Source organism: Patagioenas fasciata, chromosome 9 (genome assembly GCF_037038585.1).
Source record: "Patagioenas fasciata isolate bPatFas1 chromosome 9, bPatFas1.hap1, whole genome shotgun sequence".
Classification (NCBI taxonomy): domain Eukaryota; kingdom Metazoa; phylum Chordata; class Aves; order Columbiformes; family Columbidae; genus Patagioenas; species Patagioenas fasciata.
The window spans coordinates 31,333,082-31,353,753 of record NC_092528.1 but is presented as its reverse complement, the minus strand read 5'-3'; the positions used below and the strand labels follow the sequence as shown (position 1 = coordinate 31,353,753).

At 54.2% G+C, this 20,672-nt stretch overlaps 1 protein-coding gene and 1 long non-coding RNA gene across 3 annotated transcripts in view; one reads left to right on the top strand and one right to left on the bottom strand.

Annotated features, from left to right (window-relative positions):
• LOC136105291 (uncharacterized) overlaps window positions 1-20,672 on the top strand; it is a 78,193-nt gene that overhangs the window by 24,741 nt on the left and 32,780 nt on the right. The window lies entirely within an intron of this gene.
• GPR87 (G protein-coupled receptor 87) lies at window positions 7,739-9,725 on the bottom strand. Its single transcript, XM_065844971.2, has 2 exons — window positions 9,643-9,725; window positions 7,739-8,789 (listed from the first exon to the last, which is right to left on the bottom strand). Exons 1-2 carry the CDS (start codon window positions 9,674-9,676, stop codon window positions 7,753-7,755), a joined length of 1,071 nt encoding a protein of 356 aa, XP_065701043.1. The 5' UTR covers window positions 9,677-9,725; the 3' UTR covers window positions 7,739-7,752.

Sequence of the window (20,672 nt, the reverse complement as noted above, 5' to 3'; positions counted from 1 at the left end):
CGGTGGCTCGTGGTGCAGTGGAGCAGCTGCTGGGCTGAGCTCAGGGCTGCAGATGGCCGGGCTATTTCCGTCCCCGCGGAGCAGCGTTGAACTGCGGTCAGGAAAGCCGCGTTTGTGCAGTTGGCAGAGCAGCCGGCGCTCTGGAGCTCGGCGCCCGTGTTTGCTTTTCCTCGGCCGTTCCCAGGCCCGGCTGTGACGTTGCGTGTGGAGCCCAGCGCCGTCAGAGCGGCTGCTGGTGCTGGAGCGCAGCGCAGGGGCTGAGCCACGCTCCGGGAATACGCGCTGCACCCCTGCTCTATGGCTCCTTGCTTTTTAGTTGTTCCTTTTCTTTGAACGTTTATTACTTGTCTGTCTTCCTCCCTTCCTGTTCTTTCCATATGTTTACTGGGAGGCTTTGAAATCAAGCACAAAATTGGTGGCAATGTATGGCAATGGCAAAGGTAATACCTTTGTTGTGAAGCTGGCAAAGCAGTATGTTCAGAGATCTCAGGTTTGGGGAGAGGAATTGAAGTTTATTTGTTTACTTTTTAAAAAGTGAAATATGTAAGCTGTGTATATTTCTGTCAATAATTATTTAGTACATGACTTGAGCTCTGCTTTACAGTGCGTAGCCCAAACCCTCTGTTAAATACACGGTTGGCTCCTGGACTTTCCGTCTGTTTCTCCCAGTACAAGACCGGGCTGCACGGTGTGCAGGGTGTGCACAGGTGAGTGTTCCGTCAGCCGCTGCATCGCCGCGAGTGCGTGTCCTGCGCTCACAGCCGAGCCCCAGCCCCTGCCCTCCCCAGACCCCAGGGAAACAAGGGGTGTCTTCAGAGACAGAATTGTCTTTACGCTATTGCAAGTGCTCTTGCTCCTCGGTTATTTCTGAGACTTCCAGATCAGAGCCATAATGGTCAATTGTTCATTGCTTTTGGGTGGTGAGCTTGGCTGTTTGTTTCGTAGACAGTTTTAAACTTGCCTTATGTCCCATTTCTGCAGCGGTGTGAGTGTTCGGCCTTCTGAGAACCTGCCTCTGAGCTCTCGGGGGTGCTGGGCAGGGACCGTGATGTGAACTGGGGTTCAGTCACTTTCTCGGGTGTCTGAGGCAGGGACTTGCTCTGGTCCCCTCTCAGCTGCCCAGCACCAGGTCCTTCCTCTTCAGGTGGCAGCTGCTGTGGTGATCCTGCTGGTGCCAGCCCCCTGGTTCGGTGCCAGCCCCCTAGCGTGGTGCCAGCCCCCTGGTTCGGTACCAGCCCCCTAGCGTGGTGCCAGCTCCCTCGTTTGGTACCAGCCCGCTTCCCCGGCCCTGCATCTGCCCCATGGGCTGGTGGCTGCAGGTTTAGGACTCACGTCCCATGGACGTTGTGTGTCACCCCTCGCACTGTCAGGATTTCTGCACGGTCCAGCTGCTCTCGTCGGAGGGAGAAATGCGCCATGCTTACGTCTTCATCTGAGTACGAACGAGAGAAGATGTTGGTTTTCTCTGGGTGAATGAGCGCTCCTCGAGGTAATAACCCAGTCGCCATCAGAAAACACACACGTTGCGGTTGTGTGTGTAGTTGTGTGCTGTCCTTTTCGATGGGAACAGCTATGGAAACTTTCAGTCATGGGATTCTCTTGTCCTTTTATTAAAAGCAAGAACAGTGAACTTCTGCCTTGCCTGCAAATTTCCTTTTTTAGAGTCATAAAATCTGCAGACCCACACGATGTGCTCTGCAGCATCTTCATTGGCAAGTCCATGAGCTGTCTGTTTGCGCTCAGGGTTGCTGCACATTAACCATCTCACCCCATCAGGGGATTTGCCTGTAAGGTTTACACTTCATTGTTCTTTACTGACGAGAGGCTTCCTGGCAACGTCACATCTGGCAATCGTCAGGCAGTGTCACCTCCCACCACCTGCCCTGACACTGAGTAACCCATCCTGGGAGGCTCTGGGGCTGCTCAGGACCGCGGCCACCTGTGCTGTGCGTGCGTCCTGCCCTGCCCAGAACGGTGTTTCTTCACGGAGACGCCGCCTGGTTTGGCCGCGTGGTCGGTCTCTGGCTTTGCGGCGCGTGGACGCGTGGGTGCACGTGGAATCCGGGCACCCCCATCGTGACCGGGCTCTGGGACCAAGGGTGCCCATGGGAACTGCTGAACAATTTGCGGGTTCTGCGTGTCCTGAAGCGCTGAGTCTTGGCAGTTCTCATCTGCAGTGACGGATGTTGTCATCAGGCACAAGGTGTTCCTTGTCAGGGGACAGAACTCGTGTTTTACATACTTTTGGCTCTATTGAAAGCCCGTGGGCAGAGCGTGACCGTGGTGCGCACCGATGGCAGGGCCCAGGTGGAGAGCTGCGGCTCAGACCTGGGGGAGGCCAATCCCGGAACAGTTTCGACTGCATGTTCATTTTTCCTGACCAGGTGGTCCCGACCAGGCTGGAGGCTGTGCTGGGTGCCATGCCAGCTGTGGTCCCCACCAGGCTGTGCTGGGTGCCATGCCAGCTGTGGTCCCCACCAGGCTGTGGTCCCCACCAGGCTGTGCTGGGTGCCATGCCAGCTGTGGTCCCCACCAGGCTGTGGTCCCCACCAGGCTGTGCTGGGTGCCATGCCAGCTGTGGTCCCCACCAGGCTGTGGTCCCCGCCAGGCTGTGCTGGGTGCCATGCCAGCTGTGGTCCCCACCAGGCTGTGGTCCCCACCAGGCTGTGCCAGCTGCTGTGCCGGCTGTGGTCCCAGCCAGGCTGTGGTCCCTGCCAGGCTGTGCTGGCTGCTGTGCCAGCTACGGTCCCCACCAGGCTGTGCTGGCCATGGTGCCGGCTGTGGTCCCCACCGGGCTGTGGTCCCCACCGGGCTGTGGTCCCCACCAGGCTGTGCCGGCCGCAGTCCCCACACTGCTCTGGGCAGCACGGCAGCTTTGGCCACCTCCGAGGTGCTGAGCAGGAGCAGCAGAACACGGCTGGTCAGGGCCTGGGGCGCAGTGTCACTGCCGTCCCCTCCAGGGGGGCCGGGAACCCAGTTCTGGGCAGGCAGAGTCACCCCAGCACGAGCTGAACTCCTCAAACGTGCAGGTTCCCTCTCAGAAGTTGTGCAGGTCTTGTGATGGAGCAGAAAGCTCAAGCTTCATAATCATTGGTACAAAATTATCTCAAAAATGGTAATATGCTGAAAGATAACAGAATCCAACAGTGAGCAGATTTGGGGATGGCTTTTTCATAGTTTATCTTTTGAAATGATGTCATTGTAGGACTGCCTAACAACATGGCTGTGCTTTTGTGTTTGAAATGTCATTCTTGGTTAAAACTTGTTTAGAATTGTTAAGCTAGGACCAAATAGACGGGTCACAGCGCTGCTGGTACAACACTGAGGTGTGCAGCTCTCCAGAAACGCGGTGGTTCCAAGTGCAAGGGCTGTTGTGTGATGGGTTAAACGTTGCACACAGATTCCTGTGCACTTCAGTGAGCGGTTGTTGGGGCAGAGGATTAAGAGCTTAAGTGGTGGGTGGGCTGTCTCAGCTCTGTGTACAGTTTCACCCCGTTGGAATGACTCTGGACAGCAGGGCAAACTGAAGGGTCACTTTGTTATGAAAACATGGATATTTTTCCAAAATGCCAGCCAACTTTAGTATTTAAGGACCTAAAGATTTGGCTGCTGTTTGCAAAGGGTTAGAAAGCCAGCAGTGAGCGCGATTGCGAGAGGACTCCTGCTGTACATCGTATATTTTGGTGGCTTAAAAACAGACTGATAATGCGTTTTACCTTTAGCTGTATAGGTCTTTCCCCAAAAATCCCAGATTCACTTCTGCTGGTCTAACTGTTGTTTTAGTAAGAAAATAATTTGAACTTTTTGTCTGAGCTCAGTGCCTATGAGAGGAAGCCTTGTTAATGGTCCTGCTGATGGAGCTGTGTGTCAGACCCGGAGAACACAGGTTCCAGACACAGGTGAAACGGCTGGTGTACAAGCGACCTGGTGACCGGGTGCTCCCGTGCCTGGGGACAGACGAGCACGGTGGGTGGCAGTGGTGTTAGCTCTTGCAGCCATGGGTGGCAGCTCCGCAGCCGTGGTGGCAGCTCCAGATGGGGCTGCTCTAAAGGGAGGATCTCAGACCGCTAGACCATTGCCACACAGCAGCAATATCTCTGACTACTAATTTTACAGGTCTGTGCCCCGTTATCCCACCTTCTGATGAAGTACTCGATGCTTCCAATGCTTCTGAATGTGAAAACACGTAGATCTTATTACTTCTGCTGCCAAGCTCTGTGAATTGGTAAAAGCAGAATGAACAAGGTAAGATTCTGGAATAACCCTAGTGGAAGGCATGCTCGTGCCGAAGGATTGCAGGGCTTCTGGATCCCGGTTTTCCCCCCATCAAAGCTGCTGGGCGGGTGTCTGTGCAGCGTGTGAACAGTCTCCTGAGCCTGACCGGGAGCTCTCAGACACAGTGCGCGGGTCCTTGGCCACGTTCAGGTGCCACCGCTGTCCCCCCAGGGCGGCCCGTGCTGGCGATGGCGCTGGCGCACTTCGGAATGGTCACGGTCACGCCAGCTGTGGCATTGCAGTTGCTTGATTCATGAGATTCTGCTGTGCGTCAACACAAATATAGGTTTAGAGAACTTTTGGGGGTTTAGTTTCTGTCCTTAAGATGCCCGGGAAGCCGTGCTGGTGGGAAGGCACAGTGAGGGTTGTTGCTAGAGAAAGTACAGAAGGAAAGGGCATCATGTATGTAGTGACCAACCTCCGGCACAGGTTGTGCTCCGGAGCTGTTCCGAGTGCGTCCGAACGTTTCTTCCACCATCACCCATGGCAGGGGAGTTCAGGCTGGGCCGCTCCGCTCCTCTGTGACACAAAGCTCCCTGCGTGAGGACACCCGCCAGAGCTCAGGGCTGCGTGCTCCTTGCGTTGTTGGCTCTCATCTGCTGTGGCGCCTGCCCCTGAACAACCACCAGTCGCATACGGTGTCCTGCACAAACAGGTGTCTGGTGCCACACAGCCCGCGTTCCTGTGCCTGCTGTGCTGCTCCGAAACGGAGGCAGATCAGCGCCTCAGACTCCTCCTGTGAGCTCGCTTGTACCTTTTTCTTTCGAGGAGAACTTCTAAGGAGCAAAATTCCGTGTCAAAATCAAACAAATTAGATGTAGTTATCTGGTATTTGGGGACTGGGATGTTCTTTTGTAAACTTGTTTTTAGCCCTGGGAAAATATTTCACAAACAGCATCTTCAAGGATGCTGTTTGTATGTAAGTGCGTGCATCAGCCGGCGAGAAAGGCTTATCACAGAGACATCCGGCCGAGATAAGGTTATTTTGGGGCGGCTGTGTGCAGTGTGGTGTGATCACAGTCACCGGGGGAGGGGGGCACAGCCGCCCCCTTGCCCAGGACCCCTGTGGTCCCACTGCGTCTCCTGGTCCCCCGGGGAATGGGCTCTCCAGCCAGTCTGAGATGGGCATGGCCCGGGGCGCCTGCTTCGGGAACACATTCTTGGGTAAGAAATTGTTCCTAGGGAACAGCAGCACTCTTTCTCCTGGGAGGAAATCCTGTGCAAATGCAGCCTTGAGTTGAACAACAAGTGTGTGGTGAGAAAGCGTGGTGTATGTGTGTGCGTGTGCGTGTGCGTGTGCGTGTGCGTGTGCGTGTGCGTGTGCGTGTGTGTGCGCGTCCCGTGCGGGGCCAGTGCTGGAACAGTTCCGTCCCCAAGGGGCTGTTGGGTGCTGAGCAGGCTGCCCCGGGCCGGGGGAGCTGGAGGGGGGCGAACGGCTGCCATCAGAGGCGAGGCTGTGCTGTGTGTGTGAATTTAACACAGTCATTATCGAGCAGTTTAACGAGCCATAAATCCTGTGATTTACCATTATTTGCATTGTAAAAGGGAGACCAGAAGCGCTTGGTCTTGGTTTTCTTTAACCATATAAGACCTGCTGAGAGCCGTTGTTTATTCACGTCTCTGTGTGCATAACTCACCCCCCAGTCCCACACGCTGCGTTTGACAGGGCCAGCGCAGCACGCCGGCCGCTTCCCTTGACTCGGTGCTCACGAGAACTGGACTGCGCTACCCAGTCCCCGGAGTGGCTCTCAGTGCGGTTTTGTACCTGCGCAGACCCCTAGGAATACAGGATGGCAAATGTGATTGCAGACTAATCTTGGAGGTTGTGTGTGGACATAGTTCTGTACAGATTGGAAAACAGGGTTTATTCTGTGGTATTTTGGCCATTTAAACTATTTTTATTTAAAGCAGGGTAAATACCCAGAATATCCTTGCCAAGGACCAGATGATCCTTGTGGTCCCTTCCACCCAGTATTCTGTGGTTCTTGTCTCCCTTTCCAGAAATGGTCTCCCCTGAGCGATGTAAATAGTTTTATAACACTTGCATTGATCTGAATATATAATCCAAATATTATAGTGCTTACACTTCAGCTTTTTCATTGTACGTAAAATGGAATCTAAACCGGAACTAATGGCGTTTTCTTAAAAATGAGAACTCCTTGTTTCGGTAGGAAGGTCCCTCGAAGGTGTTCTACAGCACTGCATCTAGTTACCTGAATTCTGCATTTTCAGCATTATTTTAGGAAACGTTTTTCCTGTATCAGAAGTCCTTGTAGGAATCGGGCGCTGGGTGAGGGACCGACGCCCCCTTCTGCCTGCTCAGTTGCACTACATTGCACAAGATCCTGCACGCACGGATTGCTCAGGACGCCTGTCAGCTCCTCACAGTCCGTGGGGTTTAAGTTGCCTGTTTATTTTTTACACGAGCAGCTCTCACTGTGAACAAATCTGACCCAGCCCCCGGTGGAGCAGGGGACAGAACGGTTTGTGTGGGTGTTGTTCTGTTTCCAGGGTGAAATTCCAGCGCGTCCTCGCTGTTCTCTGGGCTTTGGGCCGGGGTGTCCGGGTCAGCACAGCTCTGCTGGGCGCTGCCCAGGCCTTGGTTTTGTTCCGAATGACGTGTTGTTGGTCAGTGCTGCCCCAGCAGCAGCTGCTGTGCCGGTCTTGTCGTTCCTGTCTCCTCACGGGTGCTGGGTGCCCTCAGTTTGCTCTGCTCTGCCTGTGGGTGCTGCAGTGTCAGGTGAGACCCTGAAGGTGTTCACTGAACTGCTCTCCAAAACTGCATTTCTCCCACTTATTGCAAACGGTTATTGTTTCCCAGAGGTGAAAGCAGCTGCAGTTCTAAATAATTCTGAACAAAAAATTCCTAGTGCTTTAGGTCTTATTCCTGTTGTATTAAGCAGGAATAGAAAGTAAATTTTGAGCTTGATGTTGATTGCTCAGTCGTATGACATGCAAGTCTGTCAAGGGACATTTTTGTTGGTTCCTCACTTAGAATGAGATTAAGTGGGAATGAAAAGCCTTTTTAACAGGACTCTTTTTTGAGAAGAGAATGAAGCTAGGGTTGTGTTTGAGTTTTCTACGTTTGGTGTTTTGAGAGGGGTGTGAAGCACTTGGGAGGCTCTGTCTGGACCAGGCGGCGCTGCCGGCGCCACAGGGAGCGAGGACGCTGTCGGATGGCGGCGAAGCCCTTTCCAGAGCCCGAGCCAGGCTGCGGTCTGCGCCGCGGCGTCCTCGGCTGCCGGTGGCCCTAAAAACCAACCAACCAACCCCCCACCGGCCCCCGGAGCCCCTCCGGACAGAACCTGCTCTCTGCATGGGTTTGAGGTTGGAGACAGGTCTCAGTAAGCTGGAACGGAAAAGCTGTACGAGTCAGCGCATCAATGAAACGCCGTGGTCGGATACTCAAAGGTGCGTTTTATTTACACGATGTACAAGCGTTCTCACAAATGAGCGAAAGTCTCTGCGCAGGTGAGTTCAGACGTCGGTGTATTCGTGGTATATGCGCACTTCTGATCTTCTCACGCTCTGAAGCGATCGAATACTCTCACTCCTGGTTCTCATATTGGATTTTCTGAACAGCCTTCGCGAGAATGATCTGCACATGAAGAAGTAAATGATTGGGTCCAGGCAGACGTTGCACGCGGACAGGAACAGAGTCATTTCCTTACAATAATACAGGATTTTATGTGCGGAGTCGTCTAAAATTTTGTCTAGATGGCTAAAAGTGAAGGGCATTCTGCACAAATGGTACGGCAGAAAGCAAGTGAAAAACACAGCCACGACAACCCTGATGCTTTGATTATGCTTCCGCTTTCTGCTCGATGAGCTGATGAATTGTTTGCTCGACTTGTAGATGTACCTGGATATGGCGATGTAGCATCCTATGAGCACTACCAGCACCACCACGAAGGTGCAGGTGTTGATGTAGATGACAGCCGTGTGCCACTGCAGCCCCAGGGGGGACTTGAGCTTGAGGCAGTCGTCGATGTTCCTGCGCGTGGGGTAGCCGTTGGTCAGGATCAGGTTGGGCAGCGCCAGGAACGCCATCACCACCCACACGCAGGCCGACAGGACCTTGGTGAAGGTGATGCTGTACATCCGCGAGTCCCCGAAGGGCTTCACGACTTTCAGGTAGCGATCGATGCTGATGAGCCCCAGGAACACGATGGTGGTGTACATGTTGGCGTAGAACAGCACCGTGGTGTAGCGGCACAGGAAGGAGTTGAAGTGCCACGGCCCCAGCTGCGAGTCCTGGATTATCTTGAACGGGAACGTCAGTGTCATGAGGAGGTCTGCGACCACGATGTTCTTGAGGTAAAATATAAAACTGGTTTTATTCCTGATGTGGAAAAAAATCCAGACTGCAAGGCCGTTGAGCAGGATGCTGGCCAGGAAGATGATGAGGTACAGCACGGGCAGGACGATGGTGGTGAACTCGTTGTGCGCGGCGCTCCCGAGCGAGCCCGCCGTGGCGTTGGGCGCGCTGCTGTTGTCCGGGCTCAGACGATCATCTGCCAGAACGGGGGAAAACAACGGGTTTAGAGCACGTTTCTAGTGTTTCACAAATGGGGCTGTTTTAGAACTGTCCTCTAGGAACCGTCCTGTCTCTGGGCAACTCCAGGAGCTGCTCGGATTAAGCAGCCTGGAAAACACGAGTTTAAACAGCGCTTCTAAGTATTGCACGTGTCAAAGTAAACGCGCCCGTGGCTTGTTGGCCTCAGCAGGGCGTCTGTGCCTCCTGCTGAGATCCAGGGACAGCACAAACGCGCACGGTGCGAGTGCGCGTGTTCGAGGCTCCCCCAGGGCGGCTGGTGCAGGTACGCGTCCCAGCAGCATTGGGAGAAGACAAACAGCCCAGGAACCCTGTGCGGGGGCAGCGGTGCCTCTGGGGGCGGTGAGCAGGGCTGGGTCTCCAGAGCCCTGTTGGCAACGAGCCGTTGGTCGGAATTACAGGGTGGCAGCTCTTGGCTGTCTTGACACAACGCAGTTTATGAACTGAGATGATGTGTTTATCAAGAAAGGACTCTGGAGAGACTCTCTGGGCCTATCAAAACACTGTTTTAAAGTTTAGCTTATTTAAATCTGTTTAAAAACAGTCTTTGGAGGTTTTGAGATTTCATGTGTAAATATTTTTGGAAAAACTTCAGACTTAGATCTTCCCTCATAAAACTACAGCACGCTGTATTTCACATTGTTTATACGCTGAGCTCGGCTGGTGCGGCAGACCAGGACAGACAGCCCAGGGCCAACACTTGGCAGTATTTAGACTTTTCTGAAGTGACTGATGTCTTTTAAGTGTTGGTAGGAACTGGTAGTAATACAATAAATAGTTCTCAGTCACTTAGATTTCCAAGGTGACTTTACCTGGCAGTTTTCCATAGGACAGGTTGTACCCCATCGTTGCGTTGTTGTCGGTTCTCAGCTGAGTTCAGGAGTCCCGCTGGCAGCCGCAGGTCCGGGACGCGGCATGGGCTGTGCCAGCGCTACCTTCGGGGAGAGCAAAGGGGAATTAAACCTGAGGCAAACAGGTCCCCACCTTCCTGTCTCCAGCGTGGAGAGGAACGGTGTGGGATGAGCATCCTCCGAATTCCCAGTGATGGGCTGACCTGTGGGCACCGCGCGACTGTTCCATTGAGGCGGCCCCTGCCCATCGTTCCTGGCCGCGGGGCATCCCGCACCGCTGCCGCGGTCCTGCCGGGATCCTGCCGGGATCCTGCCGCGGTCCTGCCACCGGGGCCTCCCTGCCAGAACTGTCTGTTCCCTCTCTCCACCTTGGGAACGCGTCTGTGCCGCGGCCTGGCTGCTGTCACCGTTAGCCACCTTGTTCTGATTGCCAGCCTGACTGCCTCTGTGGCCGTATATATAATGAATATATATGGTCATATATTCTTGGATTAGTGCCTTTCATTTAAAGCGCTCTGTCTGTCGCCAGTCAGCCCTCTGAGTGTGTTTCTTCCCCTGCCGAGACCTCTCTCCCTGTGCCGCGGCAGCCCGGGCCCTCCTGTCCCCGTCACACGTGCGACGCCAGCGCCGCGCTGCTCCTCAGGCCTCCCCGGCAAACCCTGCACCGTCTTACAGAGGAGCTCCAAGAAGAGCTCGTTTGCTGGTGGTTGGTTCCTTGTCACCCAAAACACCTCAGCTGACTGCCTCTCAAATGGAATGAGTACATGATACAATCACTGAAACACTTTCACAGAGCTAAACTTGTTTTATGTCATTGTCACTGTGCTGTGAACTGGGTGGAATTGTCACTAGATGGCAGTGAAGCAAATTACTGCATTTTAAAGCATCAATTAAAGTTTTTATTCTGATGTTCTAAGCTTTTTATTGGTTTGATTTCTTGTCTGCCATTGTTTGCTCTGATAATAACTGGGGTCCGTTATGAGGTTGTCAGAACTACTTTGGATATTTGTTTTCTCTTGGTCTGAGAAGCGGTGGCCTGTTGGTTTTTTGCCGTTGTTTATCATTTGCAGCCATCCTTTTTTGCCCAGGAGGCACCAAGATCAAACGAATATGTCATTTTAAGAGCAAGATGCATATCTAATGTTCTCAGGCAAATAAGGTGCTTGTTTTCCTGCTTCTCTTTTAGGTCTGTGCAGCTCCCGGTCCTGGGGAGCTGCGGGGTCCCGGCTCTGCAGGCAGGGGCTGCAGGATCCAGGGCACCCGTGCGGGCACTGGAACCCTGGGGAATATTCAGTGTTTGATGGAGCTGGGACGGGATCTGCGGTAGATGGAGCTGGGACGGGATCTGCGGTAGATGGAGCTCTGTGTACTGCCACATAGTCTGGGTCCCAAAGGGATTTGCTCGAAATCCTGTCCAAAAAGGCTCCTTCCTTGTGCCACCTCTGCATCCGTCCCGTTAGGTGGGGGTTGGCTCTAAGGCTGTAGGGATCTGACAGCAGGTAGCAGAAAGCAGCCAGCTCCTGGCTGACGTGACCCGGGAGCAGCGCGTCCCGCCTGGCAGAGCCGGGCTCAGCAGAGCAGGGCTCAGCAGGCTCCGGAGGAAGCCATGGAGTCTGGGGTGGGTGAGCAAGGCTCACTGGGGACAAATCTGGTGGGTCCTTGTGCTCCAGAAGGTCGTTTTCTTCAGAGAAAGACCACTGGGTGCGGAAAGAAAGTTACCATGTATGGAGAATTCGCTTTTCCATGTGTGCTCTTGGAACGGGAGATGAAGACTGCTCTCTCTCAAAGACTCTTTTAAGATATTTGGTACTTGCTCGTTGGTTACGCGCTCTGATAGAGGCTTTTTTACTCATTTGAGTATCTGTGTGCAGGGAAGGTTGGTTTTCCACTCCTTGTCCAGGTCCCTGGACACTTCTGATCAGTCCTATCCTAACGAGCTGTCTCGTTCTTCTGTACAAAAGTACTCTGCTCGAGTGCTTTTGAAGAGGCACTAGAAGCTGCTCCTTTACTTGAGTAGCTCTATAAGCCAAGAATACTTGTTACTTCTTGTAGTTCCTGCGCTTGGTTGTGTTTGAGTTTTGTTCTTTGTCTTTTGCTGCCGTTCCCCTGAAGGCTGACAAGTGCATTAAACACCAGCTGCGTTTCCCATGAGGTAATCTGGTGCTGCCGGTGCTGCCAGACTGGTTTGTGTGCCCGACAGAACCTCAGGTGAAAACCTGAATAATGGGCTGCACGGCAGGCTTCGCTGTCATATGGGCAGGGGATGACTGTATAGTTTTCCTAATGACTCAGGCTTTACGTTGCCTCACTGTTTAAAGAAATTCTGCATCCTCAAATCTAATCGCTCTATTTTTGTCTTATTTAAAACTTCTTAAAAATCAGAAGATTATCTTTGTGACCTAGATTAGATATTCTAGGTCATAGGGCTGCAGAGTTTTAAGGGTTTGTTTATTTGTTTGGGTTTTTTTGAGCATATCACATTTGATGTGTGCCTTCCTGCCAGTCAGTCAGCGCTCATCACCATGAAGCCTGGTAAATGACAGAGTTAGCGTAAATAGAAATGCCAGACAGTTTATTAAATTTGCTGTGGGCTGGCTGCAATTAAGTTGTTGTCTGTTGCCCATCAGAACCGAATCTATTTTAATTGCGGAGACGGAGGGGCAGACAGCATCGCTGCAGCTCAGTGTGTGCGTGGAGCTGCAGGCTGCGGGTCAGTGTGTGCGTGGAGCTGCAGGCTGCGGGTCAGTGTGTGCGTGGAGCTGCAGGCTGCGGGTCAGTGTGTGCGTGGAGCTGCAGGCTGCGGGTCAGCGTGCGCGTGGAGCTGCGGGTCGCGATGTGTAAATGGAGCTGCGGGTCGCGATGTGTAAATGGAGCTGCGGGTCGGGGGGTGCGCGTGGAGCTGCAGGTTGGTGTGTGTGTGCGTGGAGCTGCAGGTCAGGGCGTGTGTGAGTGGAGCTGCGGGTCGGGGGGTGTGAATGGAGCTGCGGGTCGGGGTGCGTGCATGGAGCTGCAGGTTGGGGTGTGAATGAAGCTGTGGGTCGAGGTGTGTGTGTGTGGAGCTGCAGCAGCACCCGGAGCCTTCAGCCCCATCACCCCGGCCAACGCACACCTGGTGAGCCCTGCTGATGCCCTCCCTAGCGCCCTTCCTTGCTCCCCGAAGGGAAGCCCAGCCCCAGTAACCGGACACTACCACCTTCTCCCGCCTCCGAGGCCTCTGTTAAAATTTGTCTGTCTCCTTTTGGTAAAAGTGTATGTTAATGTACTGTTAATGCGCTGCGGAATAACCTGAAATTCCTGTTGGAGTCTGCCCCTACAGCGAGTCAGCGCGCGCCTCTCACTCCTGTGCTTTGCAGGCGTCCTTGTCGTTTGCATGTTTCTCCCTGTCACATCGCCATCCTTGGAGCTGTGCGTCCGTACGGCGGTGCTGGAGATGCCGGTGGCAGCTGTGCGAGCAGTGGGGTGGGCTGGGCGCTTGGGGTGCCCCAGTGAGGGGGTCCCCGGGACCCGCTCCTCAGCCTGCCGAGGGCTCGGGGTGTCCCCACCCCACGTGTGCCTCAGCCAGCAGGCGCGGGTTGGCCGCTTCGGACTGGGGGCTGCCTCAGCGCCGGGTGGCTGGGGAGGGGGTGGCAACGGCCCTCGTAGGCTCTGTGCCCGTGGCTGCGGTCCCGCCGTGCTGGCACTGGGGTGGCAGAGGGACGTGCAGGCAGCGTGTGCTGGATCACTGTGACACGGTGACGCTGCCATGCTCAACCGATGGAGTTGTGGAGGGGCTGAAAGCCAAGAGCTGGGCTATAACTGTCCCCCGCTGTGGCTCACGGTGCTTGTCGCTTACTCATATCCAGAAACAGGAACTGCTGCCGCTGCCCTGAGCGCTTCTCGTCTGCCTTGGTGTCTAGCAAAAAGCACCCTGCTTGGTTTGCAGGTTCCTCCTTGAACTTCCCCCTCAGCTCCAGCCCAAACTTTTCTCTCACGCACCTCTGCCCAGCGTCCTGCAGCGGGCACGCTGCGGTGTGCGGCTGCCAATGGACCCACCGCCGCAGCAGCTGCTGTCGGGACGCTGCTCTGCCCCGGCCTGCCCCTTGTCCTCGCAGAGCCTGCGTGGGTGCTTGGGGAGCTGGCACCTCTGGGGGCGCGTGGGGGACAAGCAGCCCCTGCGGATCTGCAGTGACGTGCTGCCAGCGGGGACTTCCTTCCCCAGTGGCTCCATGAAGTGATCCGCGCGCTGTTTCTGTGATCCGCGCGCTGTTTCTGTGATCCGCGCGCTGTTTCTGTGATCCGCGCGCTGTTCCCGTGGTCCGCGCGCTGCTCCCGTGATCCGCGCGCTGCTCTGTAAGCGCGGAGCTGCCTGCCTGCAGCCGCTGCCTGACCCTTGGGGTTTGGTCCGTCTTGGTCCTTTGTGAGCGCCAAAGCACCGTGCCCGTGTCCAGTGCCCGTCTGGGGTCTGCCCTGCATCCCAGTAGCCGCTAAGCGTGCTCGTTCCCCCTTGGTGCATCAGCCTCCGCCCTGCTGGCTGCGGGCCTGCCTGGAATCGCGCAGTCAGGCTGCACCTCCTCCCGGCTGCAGGAGAGCCTGAGCTGGGTGCAGCCGAATGCTGCAGCAAGCATTAAATAATACTGTTTAATATGCAAAATTCTCAGTTTGGGAGGAATATGCCCTTAGAATAACATTATTTCCTCACTTAAAAAATATTCGGACATATCTCATTTTCTCAAAGTCGTTTTTGGAATACTTAGTCCAAATGTAACCGTTAATTTTTTCCTCGTTTCAAGGGAATGATTATGAACCCTTATTTTCCCCTATGTGGGATAGCTCTGATGTGAGGCTTTTGCAGGATGCTGCCCCAGCTATCAAGTTCTTTATCTTTTCTGTCTTTTGAACTGTTCCTCATTAAAATTTCGTGCGTTAATATTACTTCAAATAAGATTTTCTATGCAGAGGTTACAAAATCTGGTAGATGTTGTTAATTGTTACTGCAAGACTGTTTATTTTTTAAACTAATTTGCAGAACCTAAAGATGCCTTAATTCTATTTGACTATTTATTGTAGTTCGGGAGCGATGTTGAAGAAATACGTCCCAGCCCTTTGCTATATTAGCGACAAGCGTGTGCCTTGTTCATGACCCAGCAGCTGGAGCTGCCGGGCTTATGGCGGGTCCTGGGCTGGGTGCTGAGCTCTGCTCTATGCAGGTGGCAGCGGCTCCTGGTGTGTGGCAGCGGCTCCTGGTGTGTGGCAGCGGCTCCTGGTGTGTGGCAGCGGCTCCTGGTGTGTGGCAGCAGCTCCTGGTGTGTGGCAGCATCCCTGGTGTGTGACAGCATCTCTGGTGTGTGGCAGCGGCTCTCGGGTGCAGCAGACACCGACGCTCCGCCGGGCACATCCAGGACCGTGTGCGGTGCAGTGCGGTGCTGAAGTCCGGCTTCCTTGGGCTGTAGTTGCTTTTACATGAGGAGGCAGGAGGGAACCGTCGGCAGATAAATGGCTGCTGGTGGAAAATGAGCTGTGTTGCAACTGCTTGCCTGTTTTTTATTTTTTTTTAAAAAAGAGCACAGCGCAATGGTTGGCAGAGTTGGGATAATTAAGGTCTTCTCAATATGGCAGCCTCTAATTAGACAGGAGGAAAGGATTAACTCTGGAATGTTTCCTTTGCTTCTTTCTAGAAGCAGCTGCTGCTGGTTTCTGGCTGCGGGAAGCCTGCTTGCAGTGGGAGCTGCGTTGTGACCCTGCAGAGCTGCTCTCTTCCCCCCGCGTTAGGCGCCGCGGTGCGAGGCGCAGCTCCCCGCAGCGTGGGGTGGGTGCAGGCGCGGTGCCCGGGCTCCGAGCAGTGGCCCCGCTGCTCCCGGCACTGCCGCTCGCTGCTCTTTGCTGACGTTGGCGTCGGTGGGTGCTGCTCGGGATGGTGGCGGCAGGCGGTGTGTGGCCCCAAGGATGACGGCTCCACCGCCTCGCTGGGAAGCCTGTTGCAGGCCTTGAGCACCCTGACAGCATTTCTCCAGAATAACTTCAGCTTTTCCCTCCTTTAATCTCTTCACAAACTCCTCTCCCAGCCCTTCCATTCCCGTTCTGCTTGTGTGTTCATGGGCTCTGTTCTTGGCAGCATGGAAATCATTGTCAAATAATCACCCCTCAATTCCACAGGCCGTTCCTGACTTGTCCAGTGTGCTTAATTAGCCCGAAGCCGTAGTCTTTTAGATTTAAAATGTTACAATACTTTGGGCAAGAAGCAGAAGCTGGTGAAGAAGTTTGAGCATGTGGTGCCTGGGTGGTCCTGAGCGGGTGCCAGCGCAGCAGCTGCCATGGGTGCCAGCGCAGCAGCTGCCACGGGTGCTGTGCAGCCCGTCACCCAGCACAGGGACCCTGGGGTCCCCTCCGCACGCCTGTGGCACAGCCTCCCGGGCCCAAAATGTTGGCTTTTACGTTTGATTACTCGTGTTTCGCAATGAAAACGATAAGTTAAAAAGCTCAAAGTAGAGCTTTAAAAGCAGCCAGGATGGCTGGGTCACAAGGAAAAAGAAATGAAGGTATGAGACTGAATGCATTACACCTTCACCCATTGTAGTTCTCGCTGTTGTGCATGTGTCACGTCTCTTAATGCTGCAGGGTATACTGTGAAAAAATATCTCATGAGGAACCAAATGTTATTGGTACATGCATGTGGACAGTGCCATTTAAACTCTGAAGTAATTCCAGTCTCACTTTCAGGTGTTCTACTTTGCATTGGAACAATTTCTATTGATGTTTTTTTGTACGCAATTCTAATTCATATTACAAAAGGACAAAAAAGTCCTCATCCACTGTTGCTAGCTGGGTTTTTCTGTGCTGTGACACAACTGGCCACGTTGGCTACGTGCAGCAATGCCACTGCTGCAAAGAGGAAGGGAAAGGACACGGGGATTTCGGGGTATGGCTGGGAGAAGTTCAGCCTGGTGCAACCCGCTGTTCCGTGCGCAGCCCCAGTGTCCGTCTGTCCGTCCCTCTCGGCTGCGGACAGATGCCGGTCCCGGGTGCAGCTGTGGGATCTGCTGCTCTTCCCGGCCCAGCCGCGCTGTTCCTGGGGATAAAAGCCCGATTCATAGCGCTTATCGTCAGTGGTCACTTTGACACGCCATGGACACTTTGCCGGGGAAAAACAAGCGGCAGTGGTTATTGTAGCATCTCACGCAAGGTTGGTCAGATGTAGAAAGCAAATTTTGATAGCTGAGGATGTGATTCTTTCGGTTTTGTTTTTAAGATGGCATGATCATTTTTTATGTTGGGAAGGGTTACGACCACCGAAACATGGGCATGAATATCGGTGATGCCTCTGGTGCTGCCTGGGCAGCGCTGGTCGGTGTCGCTGGTGTCCTGGCAGCAGCGCGCTGGGTCCACAGCACTTGCTTTACATCAGGTACGTTCTCCATTCCAAAGTGTTAATAATTATTGTGCACATCAAGGTTAATGGCACAGTCTCCCTGTGGGTGTCCTGAGCGGCTTTCCCCAGCACTCGGTCAGGGGGGCGGTCTGGCTGGGCTCTGCTGTGCCACTTGTGAAGAGAGACGGAGTTTCCCCTTCCCTTGGTCCTGGTGCACCTGGCCTTGGCTACGTGCAGCGAGTGGCGTGGGCTTCCTGGCATTCCCGGCTCCAAGAAGGAGCATCTCCGCTCCGAGGCCGCGGCGGTGCTGGGGTGCTGGACGGTGCCCTGCCAGCTCCCTGACCCGGGCTGTGCTGCGGGTCATGGCCAGCGGCGCTGGCCGGGCTGTGGGTGCAGCGGCTGGCAGAGCTGGTCTGCCCGCTCCCGCCCTGCCCCGGGGCAGCGCTGTGGGGCAGCGGGTGACACAGCCGGCTGCGCCGGGACAGGCCGGAGCGGGTGACACAGCCGGCTGCGCCGGGACAGGCCGGAGTGGGTGACACAGCCGGCTGCGCCGGGACAGGCCGGAGCGGGTGACACAGCCGGCTGCGCCGGGACAGGCCGGAGCGGGTGACACAGCCGGCTGCGCCGGGACAGGCCGGAGCGGGTGACACAGCCGGCTGCGCCGGAGCTACCGCTGGTGCTGCCGAGTGTTCTGCTCTGTGTCTCAGACCCCCGAGCACACAGGTTCTCTCTGTTTGCGAGGTCCCTGCCCCTCCCGCTGCCCTGCACGTCTCTCCCTGCGGCCAGGGCGGCCCCGTCCCCACGCCGGGGTGTCCCCGAGGTGCCCGTCCCTGTCCCCCCGCAGCAGGGAGCAGAGGGTCTGGCGGGGCTGCCCAGAGAACCAGGGGAGCACGGGCGGCTTCCGCGAGATCTGGGGCCACACCGCCGGGAGTGAGCGGCGGCAGCAGCCGAATGCTTGCCCGAGTTTGCTTTTCAAAAGAAGATCGCAGAATCTTCTTTAAAATGATGGAAAAAAGTGCGAAAGGCTACCGGAGTTCCAGCCCAAGCACCCGTAGCGGGAAGGCAGGTGTGAACAGTCCCAATAACCCACGAATGGAGGGTCACTTTTAACATACAAAACCTTCAATTGCACGACTACTTTCAGTTCTTTATAACTAAGAATAACCTTTGCCATCAAAAATACTCCTTAAAAGACGTAGGTTTCTGAAAGTGCCTTGTATATTTCCCAGGCTTTGAGGCTAATGAGATGTTTAGTTTGTAAGTTGCTTGTTCAGAGCTATGTGGTTTTTCCAGTGAACCTGACAAGTTTTAACACGACCTGAGTGAAGTATGAAGGGAGAGAACCTTGATTCTGTATAATATAATTAAGCGAATTCAAGTTTGCTTTTCTGTGCTGAAAGAGTTGAAAAAGAATACAGGTACAAACCTTTTATACCAAATTCAGTCGTTACGGTTACTGAATCTTGACATGAATTAAGCTCTGTCAGGAAGTTCTTGAAGCCATGAACCCTCCTGCACTTTGATTTGTATCTTAGGAGGAATGATTGTGAGAAAGCCATTTTTTTTTGCCATTGGAAAAAACATAACAACATTTAATGTTGAATGAATAAAAGGTTAGTAAAGGCTTGCTATTTCGAGAACTTTTAACTGATGTGATATTCGATTTATGATTCCAAGTCTGGTTTTCAGCAACCGTATCGTAATTTCTGTTTTACTTTCCCTTGGGGGTGATTAAGAGCGAGAAGATTCACAGAACACCTTATCAAACGCTTTTCGGGTGGTTGGAGATCACTTACCTGTCACCATCGTCGCCTTCCGCTTGTCCCTGAGCTGCATCTCGAAGGTGCCTTAGACTCCTCCAAAACGCTCCGTGAAGCTACAGCAGGCACGGGAGTGTTTCTTGCGGTGAAGTAGTTAAACCAACCATATCTAGAAGTAAGTTTTTCTGCTTCCGATGGCTTTTTTTGCGATACCCGGTGGGAGAGTCAGAGTTTGGCTGGGCAGGAGCGGCTGGAGCGGCTGGCGCTCTCATTCCCGGGATGACTCACGGGAAGGTGCGCGCTCCCGCTCCCGCCTGCCGGGGCAGACGCTGATTCACCGGGTGGGTTCGCGCTGCCGAGCGCAGGAGACGCTGCGGAGCGCCGGGTTCACCGCAGCCCCTGCGAGCCTGCCCGCGCCTTTCGCTTAATGCGGTTCTGTCTGCAGGGGAGTGCGAGTTTAATGTGATACTGAAAAACCTTGTGCTGGAGAGATGCAAATGTCTGCTAATCAAGATGATCGTGTCAATTATTCATTTGACTATATTTAGACATCTGTAATGTTGCGCTTTGAACAGATCTTTTCTAAATAGTGTGTAGGATGAAAGCAAAATGTTAAATCAGTAACTAAATATTTCAGCCGCAGTGACTAGACTGTTTACTGCACACTTCTACTGTCACGCTGCTCCTACAGACACCGAGCCTGCGGTCAGCGGTGCTGGCTCTGCGCTCGTTTGGAGAAAGATAAATTAGTGGCTTCAGAGCATTTAAATAATCGTGGCAGTGGGTGTATCGGGACCAAGTTTTGCGTCGTGTCAGAGCACCCCAGACTGCCAGGGTGGCCAGGGCTGGAAGGACCTCGGGGAGAGGGCCGGTCCGTGCTGGCAGGAGCCTGCTGACTGGGCTCGGCTTGAAGGAGCAGCCTTGCAAGGCAGCGTGTGGACCAGCGGGCACCGGTGCTGTGCTCCTGTCGTGTGTGCTCAGCTGTGTCACCCCAGGCTGCTCTGGGGAGCCGGGCGTTCTCACGGTGCGATGGTCCCAGCTGCACACACGTGCTGGAGGCACACGTCACATCACCGGGGACGGAGGAATGAAAATCTTTAGCAGAACGGTTCGTTGCTTTGGTTTTTGAGCTTTTCTTTAAAATCTCTGTACTTTGGTGTATTGGTAAAACTTAGTGGGTTAGAAAGCACATAGCATCTCCTGGCAGGCTTTCGGTTCAGACACGCCGTCGGGCCGTTCCCGGGCCGGAGCGAGTCAGGGCGAGCCGCCACATGAGCAGGAAACGCTGTGGAGCTGGTCGTAAAAACAGCGCGGAAGCAATGGGAGGCTCTGATGTAAAGAAAGCTGGAAGCTGACCTATAACTTTACTATTGTTTGCGTTACTTAAAGGTTGGACGTCCCTTTTTGTATTCTGGTGATTAGAGAGCAATTCTCAGATTTCATAAGTGCCCGAACGACGTTATTACAACAATTATTGCGTTGCTTCATTCTAAAACTCCTTTACTATCGTATTTAGCAATGTGAACTCCAGGGTTATTTCTAAAGCAGGTTAGCCACCTGGATAAAACAGGAGACTGGCTCGTTCTTGGTTTTAAACACAGGAAAGCAGCGGCAGGATCAGAGCATGTGGTGCTGGGAGGTTGCTCCAGCGTGAGACGCTCAGTGCCAGGCGCAGGTGCCGCTGTCACTGCAGTGTCCTGGCGCAGCGGACGCGTCCCCTTCCCCGTGGTTTGCTGCAGCCGCCGGCCGGTGGCTGTCGCTACAAGGGAAGGAAGGAGGAAAGGGGCTAATTAAGAACTGACGTTGCAAAGCTCGTTTCTCTTTTCCCTCTGTCCTCAGGCTCCTCACGTGCTGTTGGTGGCTCACCTGCAGTTCCCACCGCGGCT

Excerpts from the sequence above, each read along its gene's own strand:
- GPR87 (XM_065844971.2), bottom strand. The coding sequence starts at position 9,676 with ATGGGGTACAACCTGTCCTATGGAAAACTGCCAG. Across the intron at positions 8,790-9,642 it reads GTCCTATGGAAAACTGCCAG|ATGATCGTCTGAGCCCGGAC; the intron begins GTAAAGTCACCT and ends CCGTTCTGGCAG.